This window comes from Macrosteles quadrilineatus, unplaced genomic scaffold (genome assembly GCF_028750875.1).
Source record: "Macrosteles quadrilineatus isolate MER2022 unplaced genomic scaffold, UCM_ALF_1.0 Scaffold_5__1_contigs__length_97177068, whole genome shotgun sequence".
Taxonomy (NCBI): Eukaryota; Metazoa; Arthropoda; class Insecta; order Hemiptera; family Cicadellidae; genus Macrosteles; species Macrosteles quadrilineatus.
Window position 1 is genome coordinate 13,061,167 of NW_026542598.1, and position 17,296 is coordinate 13,078,462.

At 35.1% G+C, this 17,296-nt stretch overlaps 1 protein-coding gene across 1 annotated transcript in view; it reads right to left on the reverse strand.

The window, feature by feature from the left end:
- The window catches only part of LOC128993922 (serine/threonine-protein kinase tricornered), a 49,094-nt gene extending 40,972 nt beyond the window's left edge, over positions 1 to 8,122 (reverse strand). Inside the window, exon 1 of the mRNA XM_054418042.1 lies at positions 7,996 to 8,122. Coding sequence (XP_054274017.1) covers positions 7,996 to 8,098 — 103 coding nt within the window. The 5' untranslated portion in view covers positions 8,099 to 8,122. The remainder of the gene's footprint in view (positions 1 to 7,995) is intronic.
- Positions 8,123 to 17,296: the final 9,174 nt, after the last annotated feature.

The following is a 17,296-nucleotide window of genomic DNA, read 5'->3' on the forward strand; positions in this document are numbered from 1 at the left end:
GGGATTTTACAGACGATATCAATCACTGGTCAACCATGAGAAAAAAAATAAAAATAAAATAAATGTGGTTTTCGAACCAATTTAGAACTATTTTTAATTTTTCATAAAGAAAATGTTGTCTACATTAACTCAATGTTCTTCTTAATCCGTGTAGTTGACAAACAAAATACAATACTAAGAAAGCAAAAGCTTGTTAGATTCAACTACTGTATATTGAAATTGAGACAAATCATTCGACGTTTAAATGTTCCACTTTACCGGTCTACTCCAGGGGAAACCCGAGAGAAAGTCAATAAAGTATTTAAAGATCTTGATTCTAGTTAAGGTCAACACTCAACGCCTTTGAGGCATCATAAATTTTCACCGTCGTTAAAAACATCTGTACCTACAAGTTGATTTATTTAGTTGTAGCATTGACTATTGGATTGGATACTGAAGTTGTATTAATAGTCAAAGGTTGTAGTAATTGATTCACCAGTTTAGTTGCAAGCTATTTTATTGTACACGTCAAATCGTGTCGTCAAGGACCATAATTAAAATAACTAATCAATTGAATAATGTATTGTATAGAACGTTGCAATAAGCTCATTATAAGCAAATTTGAGGATCGAACCCGCATTGTTCTTGTCTCAAATCAGGAGAAACTAGCTGTTGTATTGAATATGTGACTTTGATGATTGACAACGGATGACAAATAGAGTAAACCGTCATAGGAAAGTTTGATTCATTAGTTTGACTTAATCTTTCGCTGACCTAGTTAAGGTAACACAGTACTCAAATATAAATTTTTTAAGTTTTTTTTATTATTTAGTTTTGTAGAACAGACTTTTCTGAACACGTAGATAATACAAATTAAGGAAGAATTTTTTTTTAATTTTCAACTACTTTTATAAACTATTGCAGCCTAATTTAGCATGTCCAAGGTCCTACTACTAATCAAGATGCAGAGGGTACGCCGTCAAATATTAATTTTTTTTTATTATTTAGTTTTTTAGAACACACTTTCCTGAACACGTACATACCAAATATTATGGAAGAAAAAATTATTTTAAGGTATACAGTGATTTTTATACACTCTTACTTTAGCATGCCCAAGGGTCCTACTACTACCCGTGACAGGGGGGTCCTTTTGTCGTTTTCAGAAAGTCAAGTGGTTTTTAGTCAGGTACACTTTTCTTCCTCAATTTTAATCCAATTTCAATAAAAAATGGTGTGTGTGTTCCTCATATGATAAGGAACAATAATACGAACCAGTTTCCATGACAACCAAAAACCTTTGAAATAAAAAAATATTTTATGTTAAAAAATTACAAAATATTTTATAAATTTTTTAAAATCATACCAACAATTTAATTTTGCTCAAAAACTTTTTTGCTTCATATTATTGTTGTTAGTAATGTGTTAAACTTAGTACAAAAATTTCAAGTTGATAGGTTAATATTTGTAAAAGTTATGTGTACCTAAAAACTGCAATTTTAACATGGGCGGGATAGGGAGTACTGTGTCACCTTAAGTTTTCAATCCGAACTAAAACGCTGATTGAAACACAAGTTACAAAATTTAACACTAGTTCACTCCAAACACTTATTACACATAATTTCAAAGACAACTGCGTATTTTTTAATAGATACTCAGAATAAGTATCAACTGGTATTTTTTAGAATAAATACCTTTCGAGGTAAATAAACATTGATAGTTTTAAAAAAATAATATTTTTGTAATCCCTACAACTCTTTATAAATTAAATTTTTTGGACTCCCACCAACATAAAAAACAAATTGGCAATTGCAATTCAACCACATAATAACTAGTCAGCCTAAAATAATCGTCACCCCTACAAATCATTCATGAAACTTATTTTTGTGTAAAAATATTATGGCTTAGAAGATGATTATTGTAATGAACAAACCAACGAAGATCTCTCGGACGCAGAGCTTCTATAAGACTCTGACTATAGGAGCCGCAGGGGATTTTGGGTAATTTTGGCAGTGAAAGGCTGAGCGTCAGTGAATCCAGCATTAGCCACTAATGAACCTTCTATTCCTAACGTTCATGAGCTTATTGGAAAACTAACGACAACGCGTCATTACCATCTTCTACCAGGATAAGAAGTAATTCTTTGGTGGAAAATTGCTGATTTGGTGTATAAATATTCAGAAAGTTTGAAGGTAAAGTGACGGTAATATACACAGTACTGCATCAATACAACAGGGTGTTTTCTATCCGAAAAATGATTAAGCCATTTGAATTATTCAGGTGGAGTCGGACGAGTTTCACTTGAATGTGTTTTCACTATTAAAAGGGGTGGCCTTAGAGAAAAACATACCTTTGAAAACAGCATCTTTCATTAATGTCAATGTTCAAAATGAACTAGAAACATTTAAATAATATTTGTTTTTGTCTAGTATGTGCGATTTTGTATTTCCTATTTATTTCGTAGACTATAAATGTAAAACTAACCTGAAAAAAATCTGTGTAAACCAAATAAATTGTTAAATCCTTTTAACTTTTAACTTTAACTTTAACTTTAACTTTTAACTTTTAACTTTTACTTGTCCTATGTCATTATAACCAAATATTAAAGCGCACACTGCACCATTTTACTTAAAATAAGTAACAAAAAAACATTGACATTAGCATACTAAACATAACCAACCAAACATGAAAAACTAATCAAACAGACTTCAGTTTTGGCATTAGGGTCTTTTAAGAATTGGGATACTACTGTTAAAATAGTCCCTTTGCGAAGTTAGTTTGGCATTTTTATTTGCACAGGGCAAATTTGATATTTCAATAGTGATAGCTATCTTCTTGAACAGGCACTGCATTGCTTCGCAGTTCTGCAACTAGGCCGAAACATCAGCTCATGTTGGTGATGTGACGCGATTATACCCTAAACGCCACAACAATGTTGATACAACAATGCGGTAGAGTGTGAGAAAATATTATCCAGGAATCAACCTCTTTACAACTAATTACGCAACTCTTGAGTCCAAATACATTCCAGGGACAGCAAGTACAACTTCAAGCCGGAATCTACTGGATTGAGTCCACACAAGTCGATTCAAATAAAAACAACAATAAACTGGAAGTTAAGCCTCCAGGGCCAAATACACGGATGAATCTCTATTCTTAGGGAGATTACAGCGAAAATCCTTGCAGACGTTTTGGATGCTTCGCAGCATCCCTCTTCGGGGCAACCTACAATTCGGCTTAAAGAACTTAAGTTTGACTAAGATACGAGAACGAGATTCATATTGGGATTGCTCTCATTCTGCGCTAATACCGGTTAGATACCAGATAATTAGCAATACTTGTAACTATATAATTTTATTAGGTTAAAATGCAGGAACTCCAGATAAAAAGTACACATCAACACGCCCTTTGCTAACACCGGTCAACACATGCCTTAAACTGGTCTTCAGGATGTTAAGAATTATACATCCTAAGGGACTTAATTGTTTTATCCTCGCTGAAAAGTACGTTTAATCCGATACACTATGGTTTGATTGCACACTTTAACTACCATACTGTTTGAAATCATAAATGGTCTGAGGACGCTCAAATCAAATGAGACACGACAACCGCCCTTCCCCGAGCCAAGCTCGGCCACCATGGCCTTGACGGCTGTCGACTCAACCTTTGCCATACATCACGTAACGGTGTAGCGTTCAGCATGGCGTAGTCCGGTTCCGCAGATCCAGGTCTAACCAGTAGCAAGATACGACTGCTGGGAAATGTGGAATAAAAACAGCTAAGTGCGAACGTCAACGTCCTATAAACTGCTTAGTCACTGTACTGGAGTTTGTATAAATATTGTACGGGCTTGTGTGAAAACATGTTTGAAACATATATTTATTCACTAACCCTCATAAACATACACAATATGGTTTGATCTCAACAGCATCCACTTCCTTTAATCCTTGGCGTCTTCTTAGGCTCACAATATTTGCATGTCTTGGATAATTCACATTTACACCCTTCTTTAGGCGTTCATCTTCATCTCATCATCCAAATTGTCCTTCCAAATTGGCTTTTACCATTAAATCTCCTTATTATTAAATGTCCAGTTTATCTCATACGTCTAATTTTCGTTTTAATAACCACGTCAAGGAAAAAGATTCCTAGTCATAAAAATCTACTCATTTTGCAGCTTCAGATACGCTTTTCGATATTGTTTGCTCATGAGTGAATCTAAGCTGTAGCCAAAGCTGAAGCGTTTATATAAAACATCCGTATGTATACCTTTAGTGTAATTTGAAATCACCAAACTTAAAAAATAATTACAGTAATTTATATGTTAAAACAAAATGTAACAATTTAGAAAACAGTTGAAACTGTGAGAGTTAAATCGAACTTGACACAACAATCGAAATTGATATAATATTACCATTGTCTTAATCAAGGCGAGTAAAAACTTTAAAATTGAGTCACATTTTAAACTAGATTCCATCATAGAACCCATTATCGTATTTACACAAGCGGCGCGGAATAGCGCGAGATTGACAGATTGTCAAGTGTCACGTGACCAATACCAACCGTTTCACACTGCATGGTAATGAATGACTCGACCAAACAACTCATGCTAAGTAAGACGAGGGTTAGGACACTTGTGTGCCGGTTGATCGAAATCGAGCGTCTGACAGAGTAACCACGCGTCCTGGAGGTCCTGGAAATGTCCTTGAAATTGACCATATGTCCTGAAATTATACTTTTGACATGAAACGCTGGAACTATGGGTACAACAGATTTTTTCCCAAAATACTAGTTTATTGATCAGCTGTAACATTTAAGGAATCGCGGTTCCTGTATTCCACCTACGTCGACGATCTCTTTCAATTGGGTGACACAAAATAATGTGTTCTATCTACAGCTAGTCTTTTAAAAGACTGTATGCCGACCTCGGACGTACGAGTGGTGAAGCAAATCCTTCACTTGCCACTATGTACATACTATAGAGTAGGCCAGGCCTAAACCTTTTACTCTCTATAGTCTGTGGTGCAAGCCTCAATATTTAAACGAAGTGGTAGAGCTTACAATGATGTACATCATAAGCGAGAATATCAGTGTGAGATTCGTTTGTTATAAACAGTAGTGGGTGTGTTAACTGTTCTCTACCATATATTTATAAAGGATCACATAGTTCTCTTCTGCGTCATCGCCGTGTGAACCACGGATAACGCCACTACTGCCGTGTGTAAATACTGTAAAAATAATTACAATGGGTTTGTCTGTGCGTTATCTGAGTCCTCCATGGCTGCGTCACTGGTTTAAGTCCAGTTAAGTGACACTAAATAATTTGTGCACGTCAAAATCCAAATGGTAATTTGTATACATACTTTAAGGTTGAGTAAGGAAAACGAATACCGTATTTACCAATTTGCAATTTGGTATAATTTCACTAGCTATTGTTCGAAAGAAGTTTTTTTAATTCACAATCTAAAAACTCACTGAGTGCTGTCTTACTTGAATACTTAAATTCAAGGAAGACAGGATAAGTAGGCCCTAAGACATGTCTCTTGGCTATCCAACTTCATAAGTTAAGTTTAAGAGAATTGTTTTATTCGTTGGTGTCCATGAAAAAAGACAAAAAGAAAGAATGATTACATTTTTACATGGTTCACATTTAAAAATTCTTTTCACATACTACACTGTAATACAGATAATTGTTGCGATTCAGATTGGATGAAATTATGTAGTAAAACTAATCTATAAATAGAAAACATGTAAAATACTATAATCATTGGTAACACTAGCAGTTTTAACCAAAAAACTATAAAATAGCGTAAAACTAGAGGTCGTTCAGTGATCGAGAACTCGACCAAAAATATGTAATATACAGACTTCTATTTTCACCCCACGCTGTGAAAAATAAAACACGTGATTGGAATTACTTCAATTTGTTTTGATTTTCCGTTTACATTATGTTATTTCGTCATCATTATGGCAACCCATGATGCCAATGTTAATTTTTTGAAAATTTCAAATTCTTTTGTGTGCTTATTTTTGAGCCTATTTTAATTTATAGAGGGATTCTGCATATCTACAGGAAAATACCTTTCTAATTAATTGTATACGTAGATTTTTCGACGAGCTGAGAAAAAGGTTTTAAAGAAACAGGCTTGCCTATTAATATATAGATAACTTATTTTAGAAGCTTTGGAATTGTACCTTCCCCGTTGTAAGGCGTGCGTAAAGATTCTTACAAAATAGTCTATCCGTTGATAATTTAAGTAACAAGAGTGACTTGACCAAAACATTACCAGCAGATCATCCAGTGTGTCAAACGTACTGTGCAGTCGCAGTTATTCATAAGCATTTAACAAGCGATGTTCGATTGGCATTTAAAATGCAAACACCCCGTTAATGTAAACACTGAATATGTTACCAGTTTAGCTTACTGCTAGAGTTAACAAGCACAATTCCTAACACTAGTCAGTTCGATTCCGGCAATCTTAATCCAACAACTGCAATTGCGACATCATAAAATGTTGGATATAATATACCAGCATTTTGTTTAGCACAGAATACAATACTACTTGATTTTGTGTAATCAATACTGTAATATTCAAGAATGACTATTTCCCCTCAATTCAATCGCGGCACCTCAGTTCAAGGACATTCCACAAGACTTCACAAAATCCTCATCTTTACCCTGGCTTTCAAAAAATCTACCCGAAAGATTCACACGTAAAAAACACAATTCCCATTGACAACAATAACTTTTAGAGTTATTAAACACACAATTATTTTAAAAACACCTCTTGTAGACTGCAATAAAACTGTCGACAGGCCGTATCTAGGAAAATAAGTAGTTTGCTTAGATAAGCGTAGAAGTATCGAAGCATGACTTTGCTAATGAGTGCGTATCATCCAGATATACAGGTAGGTACTCGTCCCAGTCACTAATAAGGTACATGAACTTTGAGATACCGTTACAGTACTAGTATGACGAGGGCATGGGACAAAAAGTGACACAGTTAACAGTTAGGATGTGTTTTAAATGCGAATATTCGTAATCCTATAAGAAACTTGAACAAATATTGATGATATACTTACATAGTATTGTGAATGCGAAGTAAAAAGTTATATACTATTTAGGGCTTTTCTTGTTAGTGGGAAAAGGGTTAATGAACTCTAGAATATTGATTGCTATTTCTTTTACATTGGTTAATTTAAAACATAGAATACGCAAGCACCATTTTTAAAAACATAATATTCCTGTTAATTGATAGAAGCGAAAGATACATCAACTAAGATGTCAACCTTCCTAAATAGACTCGGTTTAAAAGTAAAAAGGTCATCACTACAGAACGTGTAGTTTTTATATCAGGGGTCTGCTTCAAAGGACTAAGAACTCCAAAATACCAGATAGAGTAACACAGGGTAACAGTAAATTCCCCTACAGCCACTAATTAAAAACACGCAACATTAAGATCGCATTGAACCCAACACAAAGAAAACATTTAATCAGTTTTGCCATCATTAACAAAATACAGACGAGACCAAAACTTAATCATCTACTTAGGAAACTCAAAAAGTCCTTAAATGTCACACAAAAATTGTAAACTAAAAGGGTTTTTCCAAACAATGCAACACTTATAAACAATCTTTCAATCAAACTAATTCTTTTCATACGTCGCATAAAGCCAAATTTTACTAAGCCAATTAATCATTAAACAACAAAAGAACAGTTAAGTCCCTCACAAAAGACGTGACAACAAATTTGGTATCAAATAATTTTGTAACTAGAGTTACAAACATCGAATTTCTTTTAAACCTGGAACAAAAATGGTAAACTCTGAAAAAAACACCACACTGCACGAAGTGAAAAACAACCTCTATGTAATGCCCTTTCAACACAAAAAACCATGACAGGTCACTTATAAAAAATACAACAAATATTTTAGCTCCACTCATCTACACACATAGTTTTGCTCGCATTAAACACCAGGGGTTCGCAATTTCAATCACACACGTTATCACCGCACTGACCTGGTTTCCTCATTCTGGACCTAGCCAGCACCTTGGCGGCGCACCAGCGGAGTATCCTGGCCAGTGGTGAGTCAGGGACGCGGCGAGAGCGACACGACGTCATAGAACCGATCGCCAGCCATCTCACTCCAACACTGACTGAGTGGCGCGCCAGCCACTGCGCTGAGACTTTCTACTGCGGCTGCGCAGTGCACAGCGCGCGAGCGCGACGCTCCAGTTTACCCGCGCAAAAGGTCCGGGTCGTCGTCACCGTAGTCGTTGTGGTTTATTGATTTCGGTATCGCGGAAAGGTCCATGAAGCAGTGTGTGAAAATTATTTTTCGTCCAGGAGTGAAAACAGACATCATGCATGCTTCGGGGCTAAATTGCTTCTTTTTATCCCCCATAAAGGACAAATCCTTCAGGAGGTAGAGCGAAGGGCTTCGGTCCCGAGACCCTGGGTTCAAATCCTGCCAATCAACAGTGGATTTTATCTATGTGATAGTGCCTTGACCTTCTAGCACTAGCTGACGTAATGTGTAAAACAGTTCTAAGCGGGAGCCTTGCTACTTAGGATGTCGTAGTGGGACATGAAAAAATTAGTTCTTTTAACAATAAAGTTAACATGCAAAAGCTTAGTAATAGTGGTAGTACCAAAGTTCTAGAACTGACAGTGAGACGTCACAATTATTTACTAAAAAGGGAATTTTTCCGTTAATTCACTACCACTTCTGTTAATTCACGATATTAGGTTAGGTTAGGAGACCTAGGTTACTTTAAAGCTTAAAAGTAATATATCTAAAGGTAATTCTTGAAGCCAAACACCGATGTGCACCCTGCTACCTACCAAGTTGCCTCCTTAACACATTGTAAAAGTAGTGTAAGTTTTAGACTACGATCTTGTAAGAAGTAAGGTTATCTTGTGAGTAAGTTTGCACAAACTCTTCACATAAGAGCCCATTCACATTAGGTCGCAGCGACCTACCTCGGTGGCAGCGACTCGGTCACCAGAAAACTGCGTCCTCCGGTGGTGGCAGCGACCCTCTTTTTAGCGACTCAAGTCATTAGCGGGGCATTAAAACATACAGAGCCTTTCACACTCGGTGACTGTGACCACTCTTTCGGAATATGCACGCAGCTTGTTTTTGTCGTCTGTCTTCCTCTTTTCCTGTGTCTGTCATTTGCGGTCGACTCGTTTCGCTCATCCCACTTTTGAGAAAATGTCTTTATTTGTATCTGTGTTGTTTGGCGTTTATTGTTTACAGTTTATAGTGCTTTTTTAATCTGATTGTACTTTCAAAATGAATGATGAGGACTACACATCAGTTGCAAACAGTTAAAGTCTGTTATTACAAATAGACACAAAACCTGTTGTTGCTATACGGGAGAAGAAAGACAAATTGTGCAATGAAACAAAACGTAAAAAAGAAGAAGAAACGCGTCAACTAAATGCATCGTGAGAACTCGGTCGCAGCCACTATATATGTAAAAGTACAAGCTTTACTGCTACTTCTACAGGTCAGTGGCTGCCATTCGGTCGTAGCGACCTAATGTGAAAGGGCTCTAAATTTGAACTAAGATTGACGTAACAAGTGGTGATGAAGAATAAGCATAGGATAATTCGATAAGTTTGATAAGCCATTGTGAGCTTTATTGATAAACATATAATAAGGTAGACTTTGGCAAGTTCTTGTCTCAAAATGCCAGTTAGAGTCGGTATCACGGATACAACTTGGGATGACCTTGAGACGCAACCCCTTGCGACTGCTTATGATAACCCTCATCGGGACCGCGTCTCGTTGTCCCTTCGTCTAGTTGTACCTACGTCTACTTGTACCTCGAACCCTAGGGACAACTAGTCGTAGGTACAACTAGACGTAGGTACAACTAGACGTAGGTACAAGTAGACGGTGGCATACCCGACTAGTTGTACCTGCAGATTTTTAGGAGGTACAACTAGACGTAGGTACAAGTAGACGTAGGTACAACTAGACGTGTATTCCACCGACAAGTAGTATCACCTAGCTTGTACGGATGCGACCAGTTGTCCCTACGACTAGTAGTCCCTACGACTAGTGGTCCCTCCGTCTAGTGGTCCCTACGTCTAGTTGTACCTATGACTAGTTGTACCTACGTGTATTTTGCGTCCTTATAGTCTAGTTGTATCTATCCTTCAATTCGTTACCCTGTTTAGTTGATTACTGCACGAGTACTTTTTAATAATACCCTAAATTAAATCAGGACTGCAGTGTTCCGAGTCAATTGAGTATGATTTGCAAATATTTTTAACCGCACTACAATGTTATAGTAGTTTTACAAACGTTAATTGGAGGCTGAAAGCTACGCATTGCTGTCCAGGGTTGAAATGGCAGCGATAGTTGTAATTACAATTTTCCAGCCCTAGTACCGAAAATCGCTTATTTAATTAAAACATTTATATACCATTAAATATACAAGCAGTATATCCTTAATGAATTGCAATAGACCGCTGCCTAGCAATTATGTATTACTATTTTTGCTGATTCCTTTAAATATTTTTTCACATAACCTTAATGTATTTGCATTGATTAGTGTGCATTTCTTATAGTTTACAATGGATTTCCCAGTTAACAATGCACAATGAAGTGTACAATGAAGTTGAGGTCCAGCGGTTGAAAACTCGACAAAAACTATGCAATGTACAGACTACTCTATTTAACATACACTGTAAATAATACATGTGATTGGAATATTTTTCATTTGTTTTGATTTTATTTTTATAATTAGTTGTTATTTCGTCACCAGCATAGCAACCCGTTAAACCCACGTTAGTTTTTAAAAATTTGTAATTTTTTTATGTCTTTTTAGCCTATTTTAATTTATAAAGACATTCTGTGAAAAATACATTTCCACCGATATGCGGATATTTTCTCTGTGATGTTCACCATCTGATAAAAAAAGTTGTAAAGAAACATGATTGCCTATATTATTGTCTAGCTGTTGTACCCGTGCTTTGTAACGGGAAGAGAACACGAAATAGAAATATTTTGATCTTTACATCTGTTGATAAAATAGTTACACATAAGCCTTTTAAAAACAAAATTATGCCTTCATGGCCTTTAATAGGATAGCTGTTGTCATAAATGTAAAAAAAATAATAGTACTGCACCCTTTTGGTGAACCTTGTAACTTTTTAATGCTATTGAATATCATAGAACCAACTTGTGTAGTTGAAACAGCTGACAAAATTCTTTTATTCCTTTTAAATACGATTACTCATAAGGTTAACATGGGAAACTCTAGAGCCACTGGGGCGGAGCCCGAAGGGACTTTAAGAATGCGTCTATATGTTAATCGGGAATGTGAGCTATCTTCATACCAAATTTCAGCCCAATCCGACCAGTATTTTTCGAGTTTACTTGTCACAAACATACATCCATCCATCCATACATCCAAACTTTCTCATTTATAATATTAGTAGGATATATTTTCTCCGTTTTGTATAGTTTGGTGAAAAATAGCAATCGTACCACGGGTCGATTTCATCTTCGTGACTAATACCATACAAAAACACTTCATTATACGGACGCGTTGCAGAAAGTCAACAGTCCCGGAAGGTCAAATAATTTAAACCTGTGCCGCTAGGTCAAAAACTACAATGTTTGCAGTGTCTGTAGATCAAAAATCCCAGAAAGTCAAATAGTACAGTCCGGGCTAAAAGTTTAGTCTATTTTAAAGCAATTGACTTATTGGGAATTTGACTTAATGCAACAGCAGTTTTAATATAACGAAATAAGATAAAATATAAGTTCAGTTTCGCTGAGTCAACAGTGCCGGAAGGTCAAAAGTATAATCTGTTAAAAACAACGATAGTCCTCTCGACGCATGTCTTCAATAATTTCGTGTTTTGGTGTTCTTAAAGTTGTGCTAAAATTTTGAAATTTGGCACAGAGCTTCTTGGTTAGTCCTACTCGATGACTATTTTGTTGGAACTTTAAACTATTTACCGATCTAATTAATAAAAAATGATTTGTATGGTGAAATAGTTTTAAATCGTGATTTCTAACATGAAAAAGTTAGCATGCGAGATTTTTTTTTGTTTTTGGGTTAGAGAGGTTTTGTCTGTGGCAAAGTTGTAGCCAAAAGTGTAATGCGTAAAATATATTTTTTTGAATTTTTTACAATCAGTGGTTCAGTAGATAACTTGGGTTGAAGAGGACGGCAAATGTAGCATTTCGCAACGCATGGAAAGAACTACATCGTACGATGCGACTGCTGAGTGGACTTTTAATTTATCTAATTTAATTTATCTAAGGACAAGAAAAAGGTGAATATACAGATCACCAGTACATTCATATTATTTATAAAACATCTTTCTTTATTACCAGCTAACATTTTTCACTTATAAGAATACATCATAAACAGGGTGTTAAAATAAGCGGGGAGATACTTTACCTAGTAATTCCTTGGGTCAAAATAAACAGAAAATCAAGGATAACATTTTTTCCAAAATAATTTCGTTAACCAGATATCCGCCATTTTGTATTTTTTACATACAAATATTTATCTTTGCACTTTTCCAACCGATGTTTATCAAACTTGGTATGTATGTTAAGGTAGGAGAGACCCATGTTATAAACAAAGATTCATCTCGATTCACCCTAAAATTTCAAAATTTAACACTTAACTACAATATAATATACTCTACTACACCACAATATTTACGTATCACCATAAGTCTTTAACAAAATAAAACGTTAACATTTTTAAAAACCGAAGTAAATCAATATAATATTTCTTTTTTGAAAAATATATTTAAAAAACAGGCGATGGTAAAATAACGACAGGCGAGTTTCGATCTGGGTGTTTCAGGTTTGAATCTAGGAGGATTTAACATTAATTAACATTAATGTTTAATCCTCCTAGGTTTGAACTGATTGAGAGGAATACATGAAACCGAAGGGGGGAGGTAGCAACAAGTGCACTAGTATTTACTAGTGTCCAATTACAATTTGATGGATTTAACCAAAACCTTTTCTATTTCACTTATTTTCAGCTGTTAAATTTCAAACGATACGTTTTAGCGACATCATTAACGTTATTATCATCATCCTCGTTTGAGTTTGGGTTTGCAGCAATGTATTTTTATGAATAAAACCTTTAATTTGATACCAAACTTGACCTCTGCTGCTATTAATTGACTGTATGCACTATTAATTAACAGCTGTGTCTAAGGATTATGTCGGCCTTAGTCACAAACAGGACAACAAGATCGCTCCACTCATCCCACACTCATCTCCATTCATACTTGGCTTAAAATGCATACATTTTGTATGGTCGCCATTTCAAAGCAACATGGCTACATTATCAATGACAAACGTGGAAAACCTTATACGAGTGTGAGTAAGTCCGAAAACAACTCTAAAAAACAATAAGCAATAAATTGCAAGAACCGTTGCTTATATCATTGGGTATACACGTATGTACTGACGTGTATACTCAATGCTTATATCGAACGAATGTACATCGTGAGAATTTCCATTAGTTGTTCCATTTAGTTGTGTGTCCATTAGTATAATAGTTTAGTTGACTCTTTTAAAGTCAGCGGAAATTGTGACTGTTATTACCCTTGAAATAATGTTTGTGTAGTACTTTGCAATCCTACCAATGCTTATAGAATCATACGATTACAATTTTCTGGCTAGAATATGTCGCATAGAGTGGTGACTACTGTATCTTTTTGGTTTGCTTGTAAAACAGGATCAACAGAGATTTTCCATCGACTTAAACAATACGATACTCTCAAACTGTTCATTGTTATAACAAACTATCACACAGTTTGATGAATATTTGTGTGTAAACCACATACAGTACACCTGTAGTCTATCTATTTTTCCTTTTATTTTTCCAAGACTTTATAGAAAATCACGCATTACGTGATCAGTGAAGAAAGGTGTCAACCTTGTTTTATAGGTAAAGAAGAACACTGCTTCATGTCAGAGCATTCAGTTATCTTTCAGTTATCATTCAGTTTACCAAATATTTGGTGAGAATTGTAAATGCTAGTCGACCTGTACCTACCCTTCTAGACCTGTACGTAAAAAGAAATGTACTGTACATTGTTTAAGCTCGTCAATTGTACTCTGGATGAATGGGCAAGAGATAAGAGGGGCCCAATCAGCTGTTTGATAACGGTAATCGTGCGGTTTACTATTTGAGTTTCCTCGTTCATAATTCTACTATAGGCTTTATTTCTGCATAATACAACCGACTTGCTTGCCCGTAAAATATTTGGGATTGAAACTGTTTAATAGTAATAGTATTCATTAACGTATTATTATTAAATTTCTTGTTGTCCTATTATTCAACAGCGACTCGAAAACCCTTGTTTCTCTGTAGTACAGCAATATTGTTACGCACAAGTATTAAGATTGTTTAATACTGACATTGCATTATTATATTTTAATTTGAGCCTAATTACGACGGTCTACGTACACGTTATTAGTGATATAGTAACATTGTTTATTATCATATTGTTGTATTACACGAAAGACATTAATTTACGACGATCCTTCGGCTTACATATTATTGGATCATTTGTTTACGTATCACGATTGTAAACGTTGATTGTTGGGGTATAATTTTAGCGATTTAAATATTATACAGAGCACCTACGGTTAGGAACAAACTCCTACAACAGTTTTATTGTTATTTAACATACTAATCAACAATAACGTTTGCCGCCAATTGTATTAAATCTAATATGGGTCCTTGGAACCTATTTTTGTTAGTTTGGATGTACTATCTCTTCCCGATGGTGTAAGTGCTGACTGAGCCAGAAGACAGGCAAAAAACAGCCTTGCAAGAACAACGACTCATCCGTGCCTACCACGACCACTCCCGCCGTTATCACCGTGACACTGGCGTACTACACCCAAGGCAATAGTTTTAGCATAGATTTATCATTAACTTTAGATACTGCAAGTAGAGATTTCATTTAAGAGAAACAGATAAAGCATTGACTTTGGATACTACAAGTAGTCATCCCATTTATGAGAAACAATTATACAATTGACTTAGTGGACTTGTAGGAGACATCTCAATTACGTGAACTATATTTAGCATTGACTTTGCAAAAGTATTGGATTACAGTACTATGATAGCTCCGCTCAAAATTGCAAGCAGACAACTGCATTGTACACCTAGTACATATTAGTACACGCAAAATAATGCAAGGGACCTTGAAAGAAATATTGGCAATGAATTTTTCATAATGGCAGAAAATAATTACAGTACAAAGCACTGTGGTGCATAATCAACACAGTAAATCAATGAAAAAAGAAAAAAGTTCAAAATCTACACATTTCTTTCTACATCTATTATTTCTTACTTTACAAAATCACCGAAACCACGCTCTCCTCGTGTAAGTATAGATATATTGTGGGAACTACATCTGCCCTAGGTTGAATTAGCATAATAGCGCAAGTTTAAATGAGAACAATTGTATGACTAAAACTAGTAAAAATAATTGATTTGGTAACTGATGACGTTGTTTAGACCTATCAGGAAACTACACTCCTTTACCACGTAAATATCTAACATAGTTTGTACCTCTGTGATTTCGTCTAATCATATTCAGTGATTCATTATTTACATAGTTTGACTTTTTCGTAGGCCTGGTTGTAATATAGCTTATGTCTGGTTTTTCATAGGTGTTGTCGTTGGTTATACAGTAGTACTTGCACATATTCGCGCCTTTTTTAATCCCGCGCTTTTATCGAGTGCGTTGACATTGACTAGTTATTCCAACTATTGTCATCAGTTTCTTGTTCTGTAACACACATTCTAATCCTGATGTATCCCTCACTACATTTCCGCCTTGAACTGCATTATTTGACGAGCGTCTGGTTTAAATACATTAATCGATTTACAAGCTACATTATGAAATATTCATAATGTACCTTGCAAATCGATTAATAGATAGTCTACTAACTAATTTACTCCCTACAAATAATTAGGTAATACATTATTTAATACAGTGATATCAATGACAAATGTATATGATACTTTTACTAATACAATATTCTTAAATTTATTACACCTATTTGCAAATGTTTCAGCTACCTTGTCCACAGTAACATTTACATTCGTGTAGTTCTTGACAGAAGACTTTAATACAAAACTAGATGTATGTCTCTTGGACTTGACATAATTTCAAAAAGAAGTGATATTGTATACAACTCACAACAAAAATCAAATAGTTAGTATACGCTGTCCTAATTGTTATTTTTACTTCCGATTTTATAGTTGTAAACAAGGCAATAATGGTGGTTGGAAAACTTAAGTTTTTCGCATACTTGTCTTAATTTACAGATTCGGTTGCATCCTTTGTTAACCAAAAAGGATATTTACATTTATTGACAAAATAAAACTTAGACTGATCGATGATTATAAATTCGATGACAACTGCATTTACATCACCATACTTATGCAAATAGGTCCAAAATAAATCTCTCATAGACAATATAACTTATAAAGACCGGCCTCTGCAGTAATATGGTTTACCGTACTTATTAATTGCGTACTTATTAATTTACCTTACTTATTAAAAAATAGCAAAGTGCCGAAAATTACCAATTTGTGGGTAAACCAAAGTAATCCAACCTAGCTTACTCTAACCTAACCTAACCTAACCCATGCTTAGATCAGCAAAGTGCCGAAAATTACCGATTTTGGGTAAACCCAGCTTAGGTTAGGGCTGAGGAGCTCAGCTAAAGGTTATTTTAGGGAGTCCTTGGAGGCTAGTGGCCATTTTGGATAATTTCAAACAGCTGCTGAAGAGCGATTTATCGTCCAAAAATATTTTTTTCAAACACCAAAGTGATTATAATTTAACATCGAGTATAGTGTGAGATTAGAAATGTTCTTTGTAGTTTTTTATTGTTCTCCAGTGGAGTCAATGAAAGCTAACAGCCATCTTGGATTTGTCCCCCATAAGAGCGATGTTAATTACGTTAATTTCAGACAGCAGCTGGAGATTTATTTACAGTCCAAAAATATTTTTTCAAACATCAGAGTGATTGTAATTTAAATATCTAGTATATTGTTAAATTATAAATTGTCTTTGTAGTTCTTACATTGTTTTATGAGTTACAACGTCTAGGCTCCAAGGACTCTTTTACACTCTTTTATTGACACTTACCAGTCAAATGTGGCGATATTAATGATTTATAACGCTTTTAACGATTTTCAAACGTGTTTTTCGTGGTGAAATATGTGTTTACTGAAAAAGTGCAAGAGGAAAAGAAGTTTGAAATGACTCGAATAATAAAAAATAGGCTTC